At 38.2% G+C, this 23,947-nt stretch overlaps 1 protein-coding gene across 3 annotated transcripts in view; it reads right to left on the bottom strand.

The window, feature by feature from the left end:
- The window catches only part of RASGRF2 (Ras protein specific guanine nucleotide releasing factor 2), a 337,273-nt gene that overhangs the window by 174,667 nt on the left and 138,659 nt on the right, over window positions 1-23,947 (bottom strand). For all 3 annotated transcript variants that reach the window (XM_043969980.1, XM_043969989.1, XM_043969999.1), the window contains exons 8-12: window positions 14,936-15,045; window positions 13,874-13,992; window positions 3,266-3,426; window positions 2,172-2,238; window positions 1,392-1,528 (exon numbers count right to left, since the gene is read on the bottom strand). In XM_043969980.1, the coding sequence (XP_043825915.1) occupies window positions 1,392-1,528; window positions 2,172-2,238; window positions 3,266-3,426; window positions 13,874-13,992; window positions 14,936-15,045 (594 nt within the window). The remainder of the gene's footprint in view (window positions 1-1,391; window positions 1,529-2,171; window positions 2,239-3,265; window positions 3,427-13,873; window positions 13,993-14,935; window positions 15,046-23,947) is intronic.

Raw genomic sequence — 23,947 nt, 5'->3', positions numbered from 1 at the left:
TAGGAGACCACAGGGTTCATCAATATCATTGCTACAGCCTAGAAATCAATTCTCTAATACTGGAATAGTATGTTTGAAAATATTCTCCCAACATCAGATTTTTATGCCATCCTACTGGAGCTTAACTTAATCAATTAATTCAACCAATATCTCAAGAGAATCCAACCTCCTTAGTGAATAAAAACCAGCTAGACTGTGAATTCACTGCATCTCCATGTGTTAAGGCCAAGATAACCAGACATTCTTGATCGATAACATAAGAGATGAAAGAAATTTCTCTGCTTTCCTTCTCCACTTAATGAGCACACAAGCTTTTCCTTAGGTGTTGAATCCTTAACCACTAACGAAGCTTCACAAAAGCAGCTCCCTTCAACAGGTAAGCTTTGGGGCACTTTTGTCATCGTGTGATTGTGGCTCTAAATATCCCAAATTGACAATCTAGCTGTGAGTGTATCATAATTGTGTCACTGTTTGATGAAGTCAAATCTATCCTGTAATCGAGTGTTTGGTTTTGTTATTAAAATGTGAGTGTGCGTACACACGAGTGGGAGAAAATCTAAATCACTGTATTTTTAAAAACTGCTATATTTTCATTTCATGTAAGTAAACAAGGACAAAGTGCAATAAATATTGCATTTTTCTTCTTCAAAAAATTCCACTATATTAATACAACAAGGTATGATGAGTATCCAGATGTATGAATCAATTGATAAACATTTATTAAGTGCCTACTTATGTTTCAGGTACTGTGCCAAGTGCTGAGTCTGCAAAAAGAAGCAAAAAAAACAGTTTGCGCTCTCAAGGAGCTTACAGGACAGAGAATTTAACAGGTGGAATAGATGTTTTTTTTTTTTTTTTAGTGAGGCAATTGGGGTTAAGTGACTTGCCCAGGGTCACACAGCTAGTAAGTGTTAAGTGTCTGAGGCTGGATTTGAACTCAGGTACTCCTGACTCCAGGGCCGGTGCTCTATCCACTGTGCCACCTAGCCGCCCCTAGAATAGATCTTAAAGATCATCAACTCTCCTCATTTAAATTTACAGATGAGGAAAGTGAGGTAAGATTAGGCTAAATGTCTTGTCCAAGATCATGTGACTACATTAGAGTATATAGTAACTTTTTTTGTTTTGTTTTGTTTTTTGTTTTTTGCAGGGCAATGAGGATTAAGCGACTTGCCCAGGGTCACACAGCTAGTTAAGTGTCAAGTGTCTGAGGCTGGATTTGAACTCAGGTCCTCCTGAATCCAAGGCCAGTGCTTTATCCACTGCGCCACCTAGCTGCCCTATAGTAATTTTTTTTTTTTTTTAAAGCAGCATCTCTGAAAATTTCCCTTTGTGGTCTTATGACCAAACAGAATGCAAAAAAAAAGATGTGGGGAAAGCATCTGGCTCACCTGACTTATGTCACTTGTCCAAGCAGCTTTTTCTTGGCGAGAAGGCGCTAACAAGACAACAGTGAAAGGAGCGGAATCCGGAGGTTCCACCACAATCTTAAAATCCAGGTGTCCAAACACTTGCCCAGAGCCTTTTGCTTAATACAGAGAAAAAAAACATGTTATTAGAGACAGAAGCCACAACAATTCCCTTGCCAGTGTAGCTCTTTTTAGCAACGTGAATGTTTTTACATTTGTGATTATTTTTACTTTCACACATCTCCCCGGCACAGTGAAAGAATTACTGTTCCTATTAAGCAGCTAAGGAACCTGAGGCCCAGGAAGGATTAATGAATTGCTCAATGTTACAAAGCAGGTGAGGGTGATGGCCAGTTTTTCTAGTCTCCTCATCCAGTGTTTTCTGGCACCCCAAAGGGTACAATTATTATATGACAATTCAATTTCTTTTTCCTCTCTGCCAACTGTCAAAAAAAATGGCCCAATTTGCCACAGGGGAAAAATATACTGTAATATGAATTCAAAAATAGTTCTAAAAGATTCAGAAATTATACAGTTAAATAATACCCCCATACAATAGAGAAGGGAAAAAGACTCGTTTAATTCTTTTGTGTTTTCAAACTAAGTGTCATCAGGGAGAGAGAAAAAGGCATTATTATTTGTACACCACATTCTTAGAAGTCATAAAGTGGATATCGTTTCAAAGATGGGATATAAACAGTGACACAATCTTGAAAGTCTCTAGCTTGAGCTGAAACTCTTAAGTAGCAGACTGTGACTTACAATCATCTTCACTTGCATCTGGCTCCTCAATCAAGGTGCACTCTATGAGAGAAAGAACACCACCTGTCTGTGGAAACAAATCACTTCTTAGCAAAAGGGTTCTAGAAGAGTTAGAAAGCAATGTGAGATTTAAACATTTCTATTATTTCAACAGGTCTGAGGTCAGAAAAGAAAACATACTTCAAATCTATGCCATAATCAACATGGTATTTTTTTAAAGATACCAACCTGGGAGAAATATTTTCTCTTCTTCTCCCCCTTTCCCTTCCCCATCCACCTAACTCTTCCTCCCTCCCACACTGTACACATACATATTTTGGGGGGTGAAAGGAAATGGACTTATGTTTTCACTAGTATAGGAAATACATCTTACCCCAACCCCCAGACTACCTTAACCTTGCTTGCTCTGCAATTCAGTCTTAGAGACTTGTCTTAGGCACTGAGAGATGATGTAATTTGCCCTGGGTCACTGAAACAGCATGTGTGAGAGGCTAGACTTGGACCCAGGCCTTCCTCACTATGAGGTGGGCCTTTATTGGCTAAGTCACTCTTCCCCTCACACACAAACTACTGGGAAATTTTTTGTAAATTATGCTTCAGTGCACTCGGCAGTACCCTGGTAGCAGCTTCTAAAGAGGGAACAACTCTCTAATGGTAGTCCAGGGAATGGAAAAATCATGTCTATTTTGCTTAGGATTTTTCCTCTTTGTTTGCAAAGATAATGTAAGGTACACATTAATCGACCATTTAGCAAATTTTTGCCTCACTAAACTAGATAGTCCTCCGGGGAACCGGGAAAGATTTCTTACGGCTCAGTAACCATCTACTAATAATAATTTTTGGTGTCTAGTCCACGAATTTAATCCTACTTCTTTCTAGCAAAAACGCTTAAAAATGAGTTTCCATTATTTTGGATCCAAGTAATAAAAAAGGCAAAATTTTATTGCTGGTTATTATCTCACTATTTCTACTGTTAGTGAGAATTCTTGCTGAAATAATGCCAAATGCTGGAAAGCCATTTTATCATTTAAAAAAAACCCTGAATTCTTGTAGGAGTGTAGATTGTATATGGCGTAGTTATGTAAAAACAGTACCTTTAGCAGGTGCAGTTTTCCTCCTGAACTTCTTGTACAAATTAAAAAGTGTTTTGTAAATAAGAAGCATTGCCTTTCTCCTTCCTTTTTCAAAGACAATGAGCCCAGGCGAACTTTACTAAGTTTCCCCCTCTCAACTGAAGGGACTTGAATGAGAGAACCTGGTGATTACAAAAGTGAAGAAGAATACACAGCAATTAGAATTCTATTTAGTGAGTGAAGCTTCTTTCAGTGGCAAGATACACCAGGGCCTATTTCACTTTAAAGACACAGAGTATTTGTATCTCATTAGTGCTGGGGGAATCTGAACAAGTAAATTTCTTGAAACTACAACAAATTAAAAATAAATCGTATTAATTCTGAATACCACCAGATCAGTTTTTTTAAAAATGTTTACATTAAATCATTTTTTAAAATGCAATTCATTCTGCAATAATCCAGAAACTCTAAATTTAAGATTTTGGATGAGAGTCAAATGGTAGTAGGTGTCCAAACACTTCTGTCTCTTGTAATTTGGAGGATTTGATGTTAAATGTGTTTGTTTAGGTTTGTAGGTCTAATAATAAAGTGAAAGTGAAGAAGAATTTGCTTTCACTGGAGAGTAATTAATATGCTAAAAGTGCATTACCAAAAATATTAATGGGATTTAGTTTTTATTTTTAAAAAATACAATTTATGCATCTCTTGAGCATGTTAAAAATGCGAGTTTTTTGTTTAGCATGTCTGTCTGTCTGTCTATCTATGTGTAATGTAATGAAGGCATTCTTGTTAAGATTTTAAAAGCCTGATTTATCTTGATTACATTTAAAACAGAGCCAAAGAGGTGTGATAAAAATTCTTACCCCTTCTAGCACGTAAACTGAAAATGTCATTTTTGTACCACTTCCTAAAAGCCTAAAATTTATCAGCTTCACTAGGAAAGTTTCTCCCAGACAAAACCACCTTTGTGCCAAACTGAGATACTAGGCAGAAAGTTGATGCAACACTTGGAATACTTTTCACTATTTCCAGACTCTTTTGCCCTTACAGAAAATAATGAAAAGTCTACATTTTAATTCAAAGCTAAATAGAAAGATAATTCTGAAGGATCTTTGTACGTCCTGGGGCTTTGATTTCTGAACTCTGCTAGGTGACCTGATATATTTTTTTAAATGGTTGTTTAATTCATGAATGAAAACCTTCATCAGAGGAGCCCTTGTGATAACTTCCTTATTTATTGATTGGTTTTGCCATTAAAAAATGCTTTTATACACACACACATATATGAAACATTGAAACCATATTCTCTGTTCCCAGAAAGTTTTTGTGTTAATAGCAAGACCCACAATTTCTTTTTTTTTCTCCTTAGAGCACTATATGGATTTTGGTGAATAATCGGGCCCCCACAAATTCCTATCTCTAAATCTCATTCCTCTTCCTACTCCACCCCCAATCCATTTAGGATGGTTAGGGGGTGGGTGTCCTAGAAAAATACACGAGTCTGTGGGTGGGTTTGAAAGAAGGAAAGGAGGCTGTTTGACAGATGAAGTGGGAGGATATTCTAGGCATAAGTAACAGCAGGGAAAGGGTTTGGGAGGTGGATGTGGGAGTGGGAGAAAGGAACAAAAGGGCCCAGGAGGTTTGACTGAAGTGAAGGGAGTGGGCAGTGAGAAGAAAGAAGTGAGAGGGGCAATGGGAAAAGAAGCAGCCTGGTGGAGGGCCTTGGAAGTCAGAATGACTAATTTGAAGTTGAAGAGTAAAATAAAGGGAGTGAAGGTTTCCAGAGGTGGAGATAATATGAAAAAGGAGAAGGATGGTCAAAGTCAAAGGTAGGAGATTAAGGAAAGGCATGTTTTATCTGAAGGAGAGAAAACTGTAGTCAACATGGCCAGGGAGGAGTTTACACTAGGTCAAATAAGATGATCCCTGTATTTTGTTGTTGGGACAGAAAAGAAATAAAAGCAGGATTAGGTAACATTCTGATTTAAGGGATAAAGTCATCAAAAGGGAAAGATCCAAGAGAATGTTCATGGGGATCATAGGAAATAGCAGAGTATTCAAAAGCGACCCTGAAACTGGACCAAAGAAAGGGAATAGAATGGGAGAAGACATCTCCTGCTAAATTTAAGCTGGACGATGACAGAAAAGCGAAGGGCACAACAAGACATATGGGACTACACAAGGAATGTCTATGGTCCTTCGGTCCAACTAAACCTGAGGAATGCTATACTCTATACACACATGTATGTATACACACATATAGGTATGAATAAACAAATCTTACTTCTTCCCCAAAATAACTAACATGCTAATCTGAAGTTATCCTTCTGCAACTTCTCCTTACCACTAATAATTCCTCACTTATGGTGACAAGACAAGTCTAATTCATCAGTCTTCCACATAACAGCCCTTCTGATATTTGAAGATAGCGCTGTCAGGTCCTCTTTAAGTCTTCTGTATGCTAAATATGCTCATTTCCCCTGGTCAGTCCTTCATAACATGAACTTGATGAGGTCTTTTACTATCCCAGTTGCCCTCCTGTGGATACTCTTAAGCTGATCAATTTCCTTCTTAAGATTTGGTGACCAGAACTAAACCCAGTACTGCAGGTATGGAATGATGAGTACAGACTACACCTGCAGCGGTACATCACTTGGGAGCATCACTTTCCTCATCTGGACCCTTTGCTTCTCAGGGCAATCTAAGGTTGCATTAGCTTTTTCAATTGCTATTCCACCCTACTGTCTCATATTGAGCTTGTACTCTCCTAAAACCTTCAGGATCAAATGAGATAATGTATGGAATGTGCTTTGTAAACCTTAAAGCACAGTGTAATTGTAAGCTATTATTATTTTTAGACAAACTGGTATGTTTACCTGACCTCCCTCATCTTGTACTTGAGAAATTGATTTTTGAACACAAGCATAAGGCTTTCATTTATCCCATTAAATTTCATCTTATTAGATTCATCTCAATGATCCAGTTCAATTCAATAATCATATATTTAAGCTGGGATATGAGTACAAAGATAAAAAAGAAAACATCAGTCCATTTCCCTAAAAGACCTTATATTCTATTTTGATATGCGATACAAGATAATTTGATGAGAAAGTCTTTCTTTAGAATGTGCTACCTGAGCTGATTCTAGAAGGAAGTTAAGGCTTCTAAGAGGCTGAGGTGAAAAGGGAGTGCATTTCTGGGCAGAGACAGGACATAGAACAGTAAGTCTGAGGAATGGCAAGGAAACCAATATTGCTAGAACAAAAAGTATGTTAATGGAGATCATATTAAACTAGTCTATAAAAACAGTCTAGAGTCTAATTGGGAAAGGGTTTAGAGGCCAAACTGAAGAGTTTGCATTATTCCTAGGAGTGACAGGAAATCACCAAAGATCTTTGCTCACATGAGAACCATACCTGTATTTTAGAAAGATTGTTTTGGTGATTATGTAAAGGATGGATTTTAGAGGGTGCATACTGAAAGCAGGGAGACTAAGATTCTATTTGGATTGGGGCAGCTAGGTAGCGCAGTGGATAGAGCACTGGCCATGGATTCAGGAGGACTTGAATTCAAATCCAGCCTCAGACACTTGACACTTACTAGCTAAGTGACCCTGGGAAAGTCACTTAACCCCAACTGCCTCACCAAAAGAGAGAGAGAGAGAGAGAGAGAGAGAGAGAGAGAGAGAGAGAGAGAGATTGATTCTATTTGGATCCCAACTTGGTTATCCAATATATTCTCATTCCTCTAAGTTCTCTGTCTTTTGTGGATTTTTCTCATCTATGCCTTCTGGAACATCTAGGTGGCACAGTGGCTAGATCATTGGGTTTGAAGTCAGGAAGACCCAGGTTCAAATCCAGTCTCAGACACTGACTAACTGTGTAATCCAGACTAATTTACCCTCTGTTTGCCTTGGTTTTCTTACCTGTAAAATGGGGGTAATAATAGCACCTACTTTCCAGGATTATTGTGAGTATAAAATTCAATAACATGTGTAAGGCACAGTGCCTGACATATGATAGATGCTTAATAAATGCTTCTTTCCTTTGCTCCTTCCTTCTTTAAAGTCATTGATAAAAATGTTATTGCATAGGACCCAACAAAAATGCCTAGAGCACTCCACTAATGACAACTTTTCAATTTGACATCAAACCATTAATTACTATTCTTTGGGTCCAGCAAGTCAACGATTACTATCATCAACCCTTTATTATTACATCTTGTCCACAAGACTAACATAAGAAACTTTATCCAATGCTTTGCTAGAAATTTAGGTAAAATATATAAGCACATAGCATTGCTCTGATCTACTAACCTAGTAACTCTATCCAAAAGGAAAAAATGGTGTTGATCTGGCATAGCTAGATTTTGATGAAGTCATGGTGGCTCTCTGGCATCATAGCTTCCTTTTCTAGATTTTATATCAACTATGCCTTTCATAAGACATTCTAGAATTTTGCCAGGAAGCTCATTGGCCTATAGTTTGCAGAATCTACTGGTATCTGCCTTAAATTTTTTTTTTAAATTCAGGATTATGTCTGCTTTATTCCAACTCTGTGATCTTCATGATCCTTCAGAGATCACTGACAAAAATCAACTATCACAACTGCCAGATTTTGTTATGCTATGATGTTATATATTTGAATTTGATGGCCTGACCTCACCCAGGTCAGTAATCTCTTACTATCTCTACTTACTTATCTTGCAACCTTTTAGCTATTTTTTGTTCTTTTCAGACTAAAGGTCATTTTCCCCTGGCAGAGCAAAAGGAATAAAATTAAGAGATGATCAGTTCTTGCTTTCTCTTGTCATTCATTATTGTTATCCCATCTATTCAAAGCAACAGTCCTATTTCTACTTTGACTTTCTCCTCTCCTCTCCAATTGGTAAAATATCAATTGTATTTCTTGTTATAATAACAAAAGCTAGGATATATATATATATATATATATATATATATATATATATATAATTTTAAGGTTTACAAAGCACTTTACAAGTAATAATGACGATGATAACGGCATCTAAAATTTATGTCGAGCTTACTATGTGCCAGGCTCTATGCTAAGCACTTTATAATTATTATCTCATTTGATCCCTACAACAGCCCTGGGATGTAAGTACTATTATTATTCCCATTCTACAGATGAGGAAACTGAGACAAACAACAGTATAATGTCTCGCTCACTGACACAAAGCTAATAAGTGTCTGAGCCTGGATTTGAACTCAGGTCTTCCTGACTTCAGGTCTGACGCTCTATTCACTGTGGCACTTAGCTGCTCAAACCTTGTTAAAATAAAGACTCGCTATTCACTAGAAGCTAAGACAAAAGACATAAATGCATTCACTCATGGATTTTTCTGACCACAGCAATTCAGGAAATATGGAAAAGATCTAATTTCCTTTGCACAGGGAGAACACACAGAGGTGAAATCATAGGTCTTTCAAAATAATATATTAAGAGATTTTTAAAAGAAACTGCTGAGTGAAAGGTTTGTTTAGGCACCCATTATCGGGCAGTCTTTGATTTGAATTTAGAAATAAACATTTCCCTGAAAAATTAGTTTTTCTGTTTAATGGTTATCTCTGAAAACTCAAATTGCATCTAACGAAGAAACTCTTTCAGTCATTGAGCATAGCTTGGCTTAGGCTACAGAAAAACAAATGTCTGAATGAAAAGTGAAAAATTAAGTGATGACACTGGGTGATTTGTCAGCAAAATGGGAGTAAACCACATGTTTGGAAACACCAGCTACTAAGTGAATTTCATTTTTCATCCAGATGCTTGATGTCATATTGATTCCAGCTTCATAGAGCAGGCCCCTTTGGCCCAGGAAGCACATGAAAAAAAGAGAGGTCAAGTGACTGACAAATATCCAGAAGTACATTCTCTGATTCCAATGGAACTTCAGCTGTCTGTGTGTTTAAGCTAGATTGGTACTTTGTAAATAGCACCAGCTCATTTAGTTTACTTCAGTGAAAAAGCACCAATATCTAACTAACCCTAAGATCGTCAGACCATTGGGTGGCTAGATTATTACTGTCAGGATAGGGCTGACTTTGACAGCAGTTATAATCCCAGCCTCATCTTCCCATTTCAGACAAAAATAAGGACCCAGTAGGCAGCAATGAAGTAAAACCAAGGGACTCATGTTTTCTGATATCCCACATGCCAAGATATGTCTAATTGGTTTTAATATTATTCAATGAACTCCACAGTTAGATCAACTTAGTGTGAGGATTTTTCTATATTCCTTGAAGTCCTGAAAATATCACACAAGATTAGAAGTAGCTTCTAGGGATGACCAAGGGAGGGGCTCCCTTCTAGTTAGGAGATGTTAATTAAATGCCTTATATTTAGTCAGATGTCCTTCATTGAATCAGATGTCCAAGCCATTAGAATGTCATAATCACATTGTCCAGGGAAGGTCAAAGCCATTGAACCATCTGTCAGTGAGACCATCTTATAATATAGTCTGGAATTTCAGAGATGACTAAACTTCTTGAGATGAAGTCTACTATGAAGCTCAATTCAACAGTTCCATACAACAAGCATGAATTATGCCTAATATGTCTAAAACACACAGAACTAGGCTTTGGGACTACAAACAACAATAACAAAGCATGGTTTGTGCCCTCAGTAACGATCTAAAGGGAGGAACAGACTTAAGACTTGCTGTTTGTCCTTCATTCTCAAAGAGGGCCATGACATTAGGGTGATGTCATGACTTGCATGTAAGTGAGAGAGAACTAGGCAAGGTTCCCAGCCTCACTCTCTCCTCCAGAGCCATCTGGATCCTGTGGTAAGATATACATTAGGCCTAGGATGTTTAAGGCAATTGGGGTTAAGTGACTTGCCCAGAGTCACACAGCTAGTAAGTGTCTGAGGTGAGATTTAAACTCAGATCCTCCCAATTTCAGGGCCGGTGCTCTATCCACTGAGCCACTTAGCTGCCCCTATTAAGACTCACACAACCTACAAGTATCAATATGATTAAATGCAAAGTAGAGGTACAGAGTGCTTTGAGAAACTAGAAGAGAGAGAGGTCAGAATCATCTCAAAGGTTAGGGAAAATGGTCCTTGAACTAAGCATTGACCTCAATAGGGAATTGTATGGAGATGTTCCATTAGCCTGGTGGTATGGCCTATAAATGCAGGCAGAAACAGGGAAAAGAGAGTACATGAAGAAGAGTAGTGTGAATCCCAATGGAAGGGTAGGATGAGGCAGGCTTTGGAGGGCACCGGATTCCAGGCTAAGAAACATTTAACTTAGTTTGTAAGTGATATGAAACCCCCACAAAACTTTGATTGGGGTGAAAAGTGATCCTAAATAAGCATTATTTTGACACAGTAAAAATAACAAGGTCAGGAGAAGATGAGAAGGAATCCTTGCACAATGGTTGGAGATCCTTTGGCAATATTCTGTGAGGACATGAACAAGAGTCACCTAAAATAGGTGGGTTGTGATCTGTCTTCGTTGTAGATTGTACTTAGTACGTTTGGTCAGCCTGAATTAGGATGGTGGCAAATTGACTATATTGAAAACAATCTACAATGCAGAAAATTATAATAAGGTTCCCGTACATTCAATTTAACACTTAGGAAGACTATTAACTTTTACTGGATGCTAAGGCACCATCAAGAGCAGTAAAGGTAAACTAAATATACTCTAACATTCTGTTTTATCTGCCATATGTAAGGTGTCCTAAAAAACGTTTTGGTACGCCCTGTATTTATTTCAGGTACTTTTATCTTTTAATAATTTCATATATATCCATGAGACTATATAATCTGGGTTTCATTTTTTATGGATAATCCTATATGTAATAGAAGATAGAGATATTAACAAAAAATTACAGTTTTATTTTTTAAAGATTCTTTTAAATATTTTTAGTAATAGGATATATGGGGGATGGGGAAAGGGGGGAAGTTTTTAAAGAAAAAAATATATTAAAATATTTCCTTTTCCCTTCAAGGTTGCTCCATTTTAAAATTATTTTTCCACATTTAAAAAACATGTTAAATAATAATCATGCAAGTTCTTTGATAACAGATTTAATTCTGAGGAAAAAATTAATTAATTCCAGAAGCTTCTTTGTCCTTTTCTCAAATTTTTGTATTCCTTAGATCAATGTTCATCAGTATTTCCAATGATCACAGAGGTGTTATAGCTGTCACAAGTACATGTATGACAAGGCCACATCAATTCATTATAAGGCCAATAGGAAACAAAAAAAGCTCATTATAAGTCCAAAGTAAATAAAGTCTACTAAACTCACTAATCAAATAAAAAATAATTAAACTAATAGAGAAATGGGATTGTTTTTAATTAGTACAGATCATTTCCAGAATTCTGACACACTTAATTGTTCTGTAACCTTGTATGTGCATAAATATCAAAGAAAGAGCATATCAGAAATGAACTAGTTAGTTCCTATACCCCCCAAATAAACTTAATTTTAATTGAAAAAGAAACAACAATGACTGGGCCTCTTATCCGGCCCCAAAGTAAGAATAGTCCAAATTCTGTTAGACCCTTGGGGACAAAAAATGTGGGGTCTTTCATTGAGAATGTTATACCTTTTAATGCTTCAGAGTTAAATTCACGGGACACTAGCAGGTATCCTTCAAGTCAATATGATTATTTAATGAAGTGATCATCAAGAAGGTAACCAGTGTTCCTAGTACCACTATTTCTACATTGTTAGTGACAGGCTACTTTCCATTTTAAGATTTTTTTTTTTTAAACAACCTTTATTAAGCCATTCCTAAACATGCCACCAGAACCAAAACAAGAACACAGAAAATTCTGCTGAAAGGCAAATCATTTTAAGAACACTTGTGATCTATAAATACTGTAATGACAAAAGCAGAATTAAGAACTGACAAAGATGGGCCACACTTGCGGCTCACAGAATTGCATAAACATCATAAAGCTATTAGTCAGAGAGGGATGCTGTTCGTGAAAAGGTTTTTTTTCCCCAGATATAAACAAGGAAGGCAACCTGTTCAACATATTTACACTCCCAATATTTTCCATTACAGTAACTTTCTCAAACTGAGCCAGAAAATCTGTGTGGCACGAATGTGATAAATGTTCATTAAAATATTTTCAATAACAATACTTTTTCACGCAAGTCCTTTGATAACAGACTTAATTCTGAGAAAAAATAAAATAATTCCAGAAGCTTCTTTGTCCTTTTCTCAAATTTTTTGATTCCTTAGGTCAATGTTCATCAGTATTTCCAATGATCACAGAGGTGTTATAGCTGTCACAAGTACATGTATGACAAGGCCACATCAATTCATTATAAGGCCAATAGGAAACAAAAAAAGCTCATTTTAAGGCCAAAGTAAATTAAGTCTACTAAACTCACTTTATATTCCATTGTTATTCAAAGAATGTTAGAGAACATGAAGTCAGTATGAGAAAGCTAATTTTTACACAAAGAACATTCCCAAGTTTTCTTAACATAATTTGAGTTTTCTATTCTTGTAAACAAGTCACAAAAAAACAGAATGGCATGCATTAAATTCTTCCAGTAATGGGCACAGTGTAATTGATGTGCCTCATTAGATAAGGTAAAGAAAGACACAGTGTTAATAATTCCTTTTACTAAGAAAATTTGGCGTAACAGTTTTTACACCAATTTCTTCAAATAACATTAGCCACACTATTAGTATAAGCCCTTCCATTGAGTCAATTCTGGTCTAAGACTTATACCTCTTGCCAATTTATGAATACCATATTTATACCATCTGAAAATAGTGGTAGAGGATCCTGCTGCCTCTAGAACATTCCTAGCAGAATACCTAAGCTCCCCAAAACACCCTTTAAGGAGAAGTGAGGATGCCATCCACGTGTATCTTTTGTGAAATGCAGAACTGTTATGAGTATGCACTGGCAATACACTGTTTCTTCTCCACTCCCTTTGGCACAAAGACTTTCAGCTCTTCCACAGTCCAAAGCTTCATTGACCAGGAGGTGTCCCCAAAAACATAGAGCACAAATAGGGAGGCATGTGTTAAGTTTACCATTACCCAATAGCTGCCAACACTTGTTCCAGCTGATGTCAGTCATGACGTGTCATTTCCTCTGGCAGCCAAAGTTACCAAGTGTAATCAAATTATATTGTGTGGGGCTGTTCCTGAAGTGCTGATGAAAAATGGGAACAAGAGGCAGCTGTTTTCGCTCCGCACATTTTCTCCACTGCTTTGTGAGAGAGCTTTTAGCAGTTCGAGTTTCTCTTGTGCCTTTGCTTGGATGTCATCATCACCTGACATGGCAACGTCAACTGGCCAGGCAGACCTGTTTTCCATGGAGCTGTAGATAATATCCGGTCCATTGAGGACGATAGTCCAGTCAGAATGCAATTTACTGGCCCATTCATGCTTTACTATTATTGTGTTGCTGTTTTTCATGGCCCCTGAAAAGAAATAGCACAAGGGTGGGCCTCAGCCATAGCCCAAAACCCACCTGCTAAAGGGGGACAACTTGTGATATGTTACTTGTGCTAGATGAACAGCATCAGCTTTATAGCATTATGTGTTTCCCCAAATGCCCTGTTTCTGGAGCTGCCAAGTATAATGTTATAGTTGTGTCTACCATGACTATATGAAGGCTTACCTTGTCGAATAAAAGTCTGGCTGGTATCTAACAATATATCACAGCCTTCCACTATCATTCTTTCTATGGCAAGGTTTTTCCGTATGTTCTCAGTATCACTCACTTCATCATGCATTATCCTGTCAGACACAATGTAAACAGAGATGTTTCATATATTGTGTTTTCTACCAGTAAGTCAAAGTAAGGTAAGAAAAAAACATAGCCAGGCCCTCCCTTCTGAACCCCTGGAAAACTTAGGATTGGGTTGATACCAACTTGATCCTGAGGGGTTCTAAATGCCAAAAGTCCCAAACAAAACAAGGCTGTGCTTAATTATTTCAAGTACTAAATGGGGACAATGAGTATATGGGAAGTAATTTTACAAATACATCTTATAAATGATGTTATTTTTACAGAAATTCTTCCTAGCAGCACTCAGGACATCATTACTTAGAATGCAGAAGAAACTAATGAGCTTTATACCACATACACTAAAACAGCATAGATGTCAATAAGTGCCCAAGGAATGAAAAGTAAGAAGAATTTGTGCTTGACCTAATAGGATTTTACAGCACAAATAATGTTGTATTTCAGCAGCACATCCCTGAATTCTTGTGGAATATAGCATCATAAATTATAACAGATGACAGGTTTGAAGAATACAATAAATGCCACTAAAACTGTAATAGGATTATCTCTAAGTTCATCTCCAGAAATGCAACTAACCTCAATCACAAAAATTCACATCACAATTTTTTTTATTTCAATGAAAAATACTATTATTAATTTTTTCTTTGTGTAAAAGCAATGTGAATAATAAGGAACCATTTCTGGTGCTATCTATGAGTAATTAGATGAGGGAATGAACAGTTAACTGAGAAACCAAATATACAAAGAGGGGTACACATTATATCCCAAATTTCCATCATCATATTCCTAACTTGCTATTGGATGTGTGGCTATATTAGGCTTCCATGTAGGAAGACACTATCCTCAAATCTATAATGTGGAAAATTTCTATATAAACACTGTCCACCTTACAACTCTGCCAAGTCAAACCCAGGGGAAAAGTTTTCAGCATACCTTGAGAGTTCTTCTAGTTTTGATTTTGCAAATTCCAGACTCTTCCTTTCCACATGTTCATGAGGGGTATGAGCAAGAAGTTCATGGAGTGTTATAATATACCGAGGGATCTTCAAACAAATAAAAATTGATGTTAGCACTAGTTAAAGGGAACTAATGTCAGGGCATTTCATTTTCTATAGTTTTGAATTCAGTCCTTTGTCAGGTCTCTGTAGCTAACAGTAAAATATTTTTTGTTTTTTTAAAATGCTTTAAAAAATCACAGTGCTTCAATCCTCACACTTAGCATTTCACAGAGAATATACAGGAAGCCAATCTTAAATGAAAAAAGCAGTGTGGTAGATGGAATAATTGATAGCTTCTTTTTAAGTATTTCTTTGAACAGGAAAAGAAGGGCTTCCAAAATTTTTTTCCAGTGAAACTGATATGGCTATCATTAAATCATGGCAACACTGAAAGGCTGTTAATCTGGGTGGATTTGTCTACTTACAAAATAAACAGCATTGGCAATTCAACTACAGCTGGTTCTCAAGAAAATGCCTCCCAGTCTAACTGGCTGATACCCTGATACCTCCACACATCTTGCCCAACCCTCAGCATTAAAGAGCACCCTTGAACTGAAGGATGTCCTTGTGTTACCACTTTATAAGTAGCTGAGCTTTCACAACTTAATAACCGACATTAACCAAACATCTACTTTACCAACTTAACAATAATACCCCCTGACAACTATAGAACTTTTAAGGTTTACAGGAACTTCATACACAGTATCTTACTTATTTGATCCTCACAATAGCTCCACGAGGTAGATAATACAGATGTCATAATTCCCATTTTGCAGATGAAGAAACTGAAGTTTATAGAAGTTAAGTGACTCACCCATAAAGCTAGTAAGTACTGAAAGAAGTAGGGGCAGCTAGGTGGTGTACTGGATAGGGCACTAGGCTTGGAATCAGAAAGATTCATGAGTTCAAATCCATCTTCAGACACTTATTACCTGTAACCCTGAGCAAGTCACTTCACCCTCTTTGCCTTAGTTTCCTCATCTGTAAAATGAGCTGGAGAAAGAAATGGCAAACCTTTCCGGTATCTTTGCCAAGAAAACCCCAAAATGGGGTCATAGAGAGTCAGACACTACTAAAACTACACAACTCTGAAGGCAGTACATGAACCTAGGTCTTGCTAGGACTTCAAAGTCCAGTATGAAATCTATAACATATCTCTCAAAATTACATTATCCAGAACAGATGAGCTCATTCACGATGATTCCACACATTCATACTTATTCTGTATTAGAGCAAAGTATGTTTTAAAAAATAGCTGTGGGTACAATTTCATTTCATGCTACACCTTTATGACCTTCTCTGCAGATGATTACGGAAAAGGCTAAATACAAAATGGTGAAAAGGGTACCTCCTCTAGTTTTGTGCCAGGAAGTAGACACAAATGCAAACCATTGGTTTGGGGTTAAGATCATTAGGCAATAAGATGTAAGAATGAGCAGTCAACTGAGGGACAAAACATCTAAAGAAAGGTATATGTTTTATCCCAAATCTTTTCCTTTGCAGCCCTGGCTTTACCTACTGTTGCCTCATGTGGAAAGCAGATGCTTTACAATTTAAGAAGTCCTATGCATCTCTGAAGGAAAATGACACCGCCACAGGACATCGGCACAGCCTGTAGTTGGACACTCTTAATGATGTTAAGGAAAGAAACAAAAAGCAAGGAATAAGAAAGGATGTGCTGTCCTCCTCTAGAGATGAGGTTGCTAGCCCATCATTGGTAAGATGCAGCAATAAGCTTTTCCCCCAAAACCACAGTGAAATATTGGTACTGACCAGCCAGTCTCTCACCTGTGCCATCTATTTGTGAGATGGCTGGCCCAGCTTCATCTGTGGCCACTGAACAGAGCAAAAAAAACTAAGTATCACAAGAAAATGAATCCATGACCCTGTCCTCATTAACAGGGTTCTCTAAGCAACGAGGTAGGCTAACCACAGCACTCTGGACTGCTGAAAGATGGCGTGTTATCCACTTGGCAGCAGAGGCTCTGCCCTTTGGACTGTAGAAGCCTGTAATCAAAATTTCCCCAGCAAGTTTGTAATGCCTCTGTGAAAAACAAAGATGCAGATAAATGCCAATTAGCAGCCATGGTAAAGGGGAATGGGGGGAGGCTGCCTCAACTCAAATGGTCTATTAACCCACAAACCTAATTTTAGCCAATACCTCAACATCCTAGTCCGTTAATTAAGCCTTTTATGATACAGCTGCTTTCTAGGATTCCAACCGATGGACAGAAATTTCACCTTCTTCCCCTTTCTAACTCTCCAGTGGAGGAGTAAGAAACAACAAAAACTGCAAAAAGGCAGGCACAGCAGGAGGGTGCTAGAGTGAGAGGAGATCCTGGACAAACTCCAAATTCCAGCCTAGACCATCAGTCCCTGCAGAAAGGTTTATTCCAAACTGATTCAGACAAGCTAAGGAACACATCTGAATCAATCACTGTTCAGCTTTTAATTATGACAGACCAAAACAGCTGCCACTTTACTGACCTTACAGGGTTTGTTTTCTAGGCTGATGATCTAAAAGGAGATTTGAAAATGCTCCCTGGAGGCAGTGGATAGAGCGCTGGCCCTGGAATCAGGAGTACCTGAGTTCAAATGCAGCCTCAGACACTTGACACATACTAGCTGTGTGACCCTGGGCAAGTCACTTAACCCAATTGCCTCACACACACACCCCCCCCCAAAAGCAAGAAAATGCTCTCTGAAGGAGGACCATACTTTGGATAACTTTCAAAGTGTGAATATACCAATCACTCAAAGTTTGTATACAACCATTTGAAAAATTATTAGCTAAATTGCTACCATTCCTAATTTTTTTAAATGCTGCTGTTGACTGCATCATTTTGTTTCTTTTCTTGTCAAAAGCATTTAGTGAGGGGCAGCTAGGTAGTGCAGTGGATAGAGCACTGGCCCTGGAGTCAGAAGGACCTGAGTTCAAATCTGGCCTCAGACACTTGACACTTACTACCTGTGTGACCCTGGGCAAGTCACTTAACCCCAATTGCCTCACAAAAAAAAAAAAAAAAAAAGAGTATTTACCGGTATGGCAATTCAAGTGAAGATTTTCATATTATCCCAAGGCCACAGACATATAGCTGAAAGAAACCTAGTCCAATGCCCCTATATTGCATTTGAAAAAACTGAGGCACTGAAAAGTCAAGTGACTTGCACATAAGCAGGAAGTAGCAGTGCTGGATTTTGAACCTGAGTCTCTGCCTTCAAATATAGTATCGTATTCCACCACGCCATGTCCACAGTCAACCATATTTACTTTCATTCTTTTTTTTTATTGTTGAGTTGCTTTCAGTTGTGTCCTACTCTTTGTGACCCCATTTGCGGTTTTCTTGGCAAAGATAATGGAGTGGTTTGCCAGTTCCCTCTCCAGTTCATTTTCCAGATGAGAAAACTGAAGCAAACAGGGTTAAATGACTTGCCCTGGGTCACACAGCTGCAAGTGTCTGGAAATGGATTTCAACTCAGGTCTTCCTGACTCCAGGCCCAGTACTCTATCCACTTCACTACCTAGTCATCCCTTTCAATCCTTCACAGATCAATACATAGCAGGTAATTGGGGAATGGCTGGACAAGTTGTGGTATATGAATACAATGGAATACTATTGTGCTATAAGAAATGATGAGCAGGAGTTCAGAGAAACCTGGAGAGTCTTGCGTGAGCTGATGATGAGTGAGATGAGCAGAACCAGAAGAACATTGTACACAGTATCATCAACATTGAGTATTGATCTACTGTGATAGACTATATTCTTCTCACCAATGCAATGGCACAGAAGAGTTCCAGGGAACTTGTGATGAAAGAGGATCTCCAAATCCAAGGAAAAAAAAAAAAAAGAACTGCGGAGTATAGATGCTAAATGAACCATACTATTTCTTTTGTTTTTGATGCTGTTGTTTTTTTTTTCTATTTTGAGGTTTTTCATCATTGCTCTGATTGTTTCTCTTACAACATGACTAACGCAGAAATATGTTTAATGTTACTATGTGTATATATATATATATATATATATATATATATATATATATATATATAAAACCTATATCAGATTACCTGCTGTCTAGGGGAGGGGGGAAGGAGGGGAGGGAGGGAGAAAAATCTGAAATTGTAAAGCTTGTATAAACAAAAGTTGAGAACTATCTTTACATGTAACGGAAAAAAATAAAATACTTTATTAATTTAAAAAAATAAAATTAAATTAAAAAATACATAGCAGGTAAGAGGAGAGAGATGGCCTTACTTCAGTTAAGCTCCAAAGCAAGGGAGCTATAGAATCTTCTTCACCGGTCACTAAGTCTTCTGCCCAGAAAAAAGCAGATGTGTACTAAGCATGTTCCTCCCCTCCATCACTCCTTAAGCTATCAGTAATACTCAAGGACTCAAGAACTGTATGTAGGGGATAGGGGAGGGTGACAAAAGCACGTTATAATGTGGAAAAAAATAATGAGGGGGTCAAGATGTCTTTCAACTGCAGAATATATTCCAGTACCAGATTCATTACAGCAAGGCTGTTCTTCCACAGTGACTAAGGAGGGACGCACAAAGTGAGTGTTAATGGAAAGTACACGGAGTTCTCTCTAAAGAAGTGCTATTCTTTTCTCTCTTCTACTCCCCAAAAGTAGTAAAAGGACAAAAAGAAGGAGACAAAAGTGGTATGATCTAAATAAGGGAACATTCCAATCATACCAAAGAGTATTTTTTAATATTTCAACCTTGTAAGACTCCAAAGAAATGAAGCGAGATGTATAAATAAGCAAGACAAAAAGCCCCTATCAATTTTTCTCCTAATTATTTTTCCTCTCAGACAACAAAAATCACAAAATCCACATAATTTAAGAATTGGAAAGGACCTCCACAGTTGTTTAGTCCAAATACTTAATGCATGGCTCCCATCTACAAAATCTCTTTTAAGTGGTTTTCCTATCTTGGCTTAAAGAAAACTAGGGAAAGGCTTCCATCCCCAAAACAACTCATTCCATCTCTGGATAACTCTAATTCAAAGGCAGTGTTACAAAGTAGACAGAATATTAGACCTGGGTTCAAACCTTGCCTTTGACATTTACTTGATGCATGAGTATGTACACTGGGCCTCAGTCTCCTCACAACCAAATGAGGATAACATTTTGTTACTGTCCACAGTAACAGGTACTACTTACCTCTAAGGGTTTGAGTAACAATCAAATGGGATAATGATTTGTGAAGTGTTTTGCAAACTTTGATGTTTGATATATATAACGTGAATTATTATTTTTAAAACTTCCTTCATTACAGGTCTTCAGAGATTAGATGCCCACTTCTTGGTGATGGTGTAGAGGAGACTTTTGGATACAGGTTAGACTAAATGGCCTTTGAAATGAAGGACCTCTGGGGTCTATTACAACTCTTAGATTTCCCCCAATAAGTTCTACCTATAGTTCCTGGTTCTGTCCCTCTGGCACCAAAAACAAGTCTGGTCCTTCATACGACAGATACTGAAATATTTGAAACAAATGATGATTTCTCACTTAAGTCTTCTCTTTTCTAGACTAAATATCGCCAGATTCTTCAACTGGTGCACATATGACATAATTTGGAGTTCTTTCATCATCTGGTTCACATTTGGCTCACATGTATATGTAATATAAGATTTATCACACACATTTACCAACCCTAAGAGGAGTGCTGAGACTGGACAGCAAGAGCAGCCACTACTGTCTGGAAGTCACTGGATCTGGAGCCAAACATAAAACAAGGCCTCTGCAAGGAGACCTACTCTGTGTGTGTGTGTGTGTGTTTATAAAGTGTTGAAAACGATGCACCCAGATGATGGCATCTCTTCCAAGGTCATAAGCATCATGAACTTGCTGGTGAATTATGTGTTTGAAAGTCTAGCAGGGAGACAGCCAGATTGGCCCAATGCTCAGGCTAGGCCACCCTGATGTCCTGGCAGGTCCAGATAGCTTTATATTTACTGTTATATGGGGAATTGGTCAAACATGTTATATGTAATGACACCAAGGCTGTCACCAAATACACCAGCTCCAAGTGAACTTGCTATGAACTGGTTTGGGAGAAGAAATGGGACTGTTCATGGTAATATCCCACATTCATATAGTGTCGCTTACAAGGCATTCTATAACAAATGTACATCCTCTCATTTGAACCTTATCACAACCCTGGGACATAGGTAGAAGACTGCTATTACATTAAGGATCAGAAATCTTGGCTAAGCAATCTCCCCTTTCTAGGCTGCAGCTTTCTCATCTGTCAGTTACAAGGACTGGACTGGATGACCTCTCATGGTCCCTTCCAGATCCAAATCTAAGAACTATGGTCCAAAGTCAGCAAAGTAGCAGATTTGAGAAGCCTCTTGTCTGCTCTGAGGTAGGTCTACAGGCAGAAGACAGACCGAAGGAAGAGGAACTTCCTGGCTGATTTTGTTCGGCTGACTCTTTCTATTGCTCCTGGAGACTGGATTCTCTGGTAAGGAGGGAAAGAGAGTGAGTCAGATGAAACTTCTTTGTGGTGCGGCAGTATGACTACAGGATCTCTGGCTCCTAGTCAGGTTTTCCCTAAGTGTTCCTTCTAATTGTGTTGTTTTTGTCCCCAGGTAAGTCTTGTTCTAGGCTATCCATTGAGGTCTTGGGCACAGACAACACTAAAGGATTTGATGAATTTTTATCTTCCTTTTTTTCTTTAATATTTTATTTTTTCCCCAATTACATGTAAAAACAATTTTCAACATTTGTTTTGTTTGTTATTGTGAGGCAATGAGGGTTAAATGATTTGCCCAGAGTCACACAGTTAGTGTCAAGTGTCTGAGGCCAGATTTGAACTCAAGTCCTCCTGAATTCAGGGCCAGTGCTTTATCAACTGTGCCACCTAGCTGCCCCCTCAACATTTTTTTTTTAAATTTGGAATTCCAAGTTCCCTCCCTCCCTCCATGCTCCCTCATTGAGAAGCCAAGCAATTTGATATAAGCTAACCTGCCTCATACAGGAAGACTTTCTTAATCTCCCTCCATTCTAGTATCTTTGTTCTATTGATTATTTGCATTTTATCCTGTATCACTTACTTGTACATGGCTATTTGCATGTTATCTCCCCATTAGACTATGACTGCCCTGGGAGCAGGAACTGTTTTTTTCCCTTCCTTTGTATCCCTAGAGGTCACCACAGTGCCAGGCACATAGTAGGCACTAAATAAAAATTTAATGATTGACTGACTGACCTTTGAATCTGAGAATTCTCTAAGAGGTCTTCTATTGACTAAAGCTTCTAGTTACCTTTGGTTTGGAAAACTCTAGATAAATGATATCAATTATATGGTCTCCTGGTCTTAGATTCAGGAGGACCTGAGTTCAATTCCAGCCTCAGACACTTACTAGCTGTGTGACCCTGGGCAAGTCACTTAACTCCATTTGCTCCCCCCCCCCACCAGAAAATAACAACAACAACAAAATAAGGCCTCTTACTTGAGGAGGTTAGAGTCCAAAATAGTCTAGGGCCTTACCCCCAAGGGATTTATGGGCTGACCCCAGGTGGTGTGTGATCAACCAATAAGAGAGTGAGAGGGCAGGTAGTATTCCACCCTCACTGCCAACATCCCACTCTTGTGGCTACAGGCAAATCTACCCTTATCCCCCAATACTGCCCATAACCTAAAAGTTTCTCATCATCCTCCCTCTGAACTAGGGGTCTACTCCTCAGGGCTCCTAGATACCCACTGCAGCAGTTGCATAGGTACCGCTGGAAGGCTTCTGTCCCTACTTTCGTATCCTAGACCACATCATGGCTGTAACAGATGCCCTTCAGAGGCCCAGGTCGAGCACTGAAGGGCGCGTAAGAGCCCAGCCTCTCCTCTTTTTATTTTGAGTAGGATGGAATCAATCACTTACGATAAGTAAGTATGGAAAGATTGTGACTTGTACTTCAGAAATCACTGCATTATCTTTCCCCCTACAATCATTCCTCTTCCCAAATTTTCTATTACTGTTAAGGGCATCACTAATCTTCCAGTCTCCTAGGTTCTCACAACCTCAAGGTGATCTTCAACTCTTAACTGTCCATCACCCCATTTTTCCAATTGCCAATTCTTATTGGATTTACATCCATATCTTTTTCATAAATCCTCCTTTCTCTCTGTTCACAGAGTCACCACCAAAGTTCAGGCTCCTGTCACTTCTTGTCTAAACTACTCTTTTGCCTTAAATCTCTCCTCGTTCTGATCCACTATCTACACAGCTGACAAAGATTTTCCTAAAGCACAACCTACATCACTTTCCTACTCTATCATCTCCCTATTGACTCCAGGAATAAATACTATTTAATCTTTCTCTATTTTAAAATTTCATTTTGTATGAATTTTTATAGTGTACATGTCTTTACAAAAGCATATGCACGGGGCAGCTAGGTGGTGCAGTGGATAAAGCACCGGCCTTGGATTCAGGAGGACTTGAGTTCAAATACGGCCTCAGACACTTGACACTTTACTAGCTGTGTGACTTAACCCTCATTACCCAGGGGAAAAAGCATATGCACATATTCATACATAAATTAAAATGTACATATTTAAGATTCACATCCAAATATATTTTCTGCTGATAGAGATGTATGAATCAAAAAAAAAAGTGTTTTGAGATACCTGCTCTAGAATTCTAGGCTACTTCTGGTCTTGGCCAATCAAATGTTGACCTAGCCTCTCAGAACCATCCTGATCACCAAAAAGGACATATAATTGTAGCATTTCAGAGTTCAAAGGGATTTTAGAGGCCATTTCATCATGCCTCCTCATGTTACATGTAAGATGGTTTCACTGAGGCTCAGATTCATTAAGTGACTCATGAAAAGTCACACAGCAGTGGGGAGAAAATAGAACTGTTCAAGGTCACATAGATAGTAAGGGTCAAGTGTCTGAAGCTGGATTTGAACTCGGGTTCTCCTTACTCCGGGGCCA

Source organism: Dromiciops gliroides, chromosome 1, assembly GCF_019393635.1.
Source record: "Dromiciops gliroides isolate mDroGli1 chromosome 1, mDroGli1.pri, whole genome shotgun sequence".
Classification (NCBI taxonomy): Eukaryota; Metazoa; Chordata; class Mammalia; order Microbiotheria; family Microbiotheriidae; genus Dromiciops; species Dromiciops gliroides.
The sequence above is the reverse complement of the archived record's forward strand: the minus strand, read 5'-3'. Positions and strand labels throughout refer to the sequence as shown.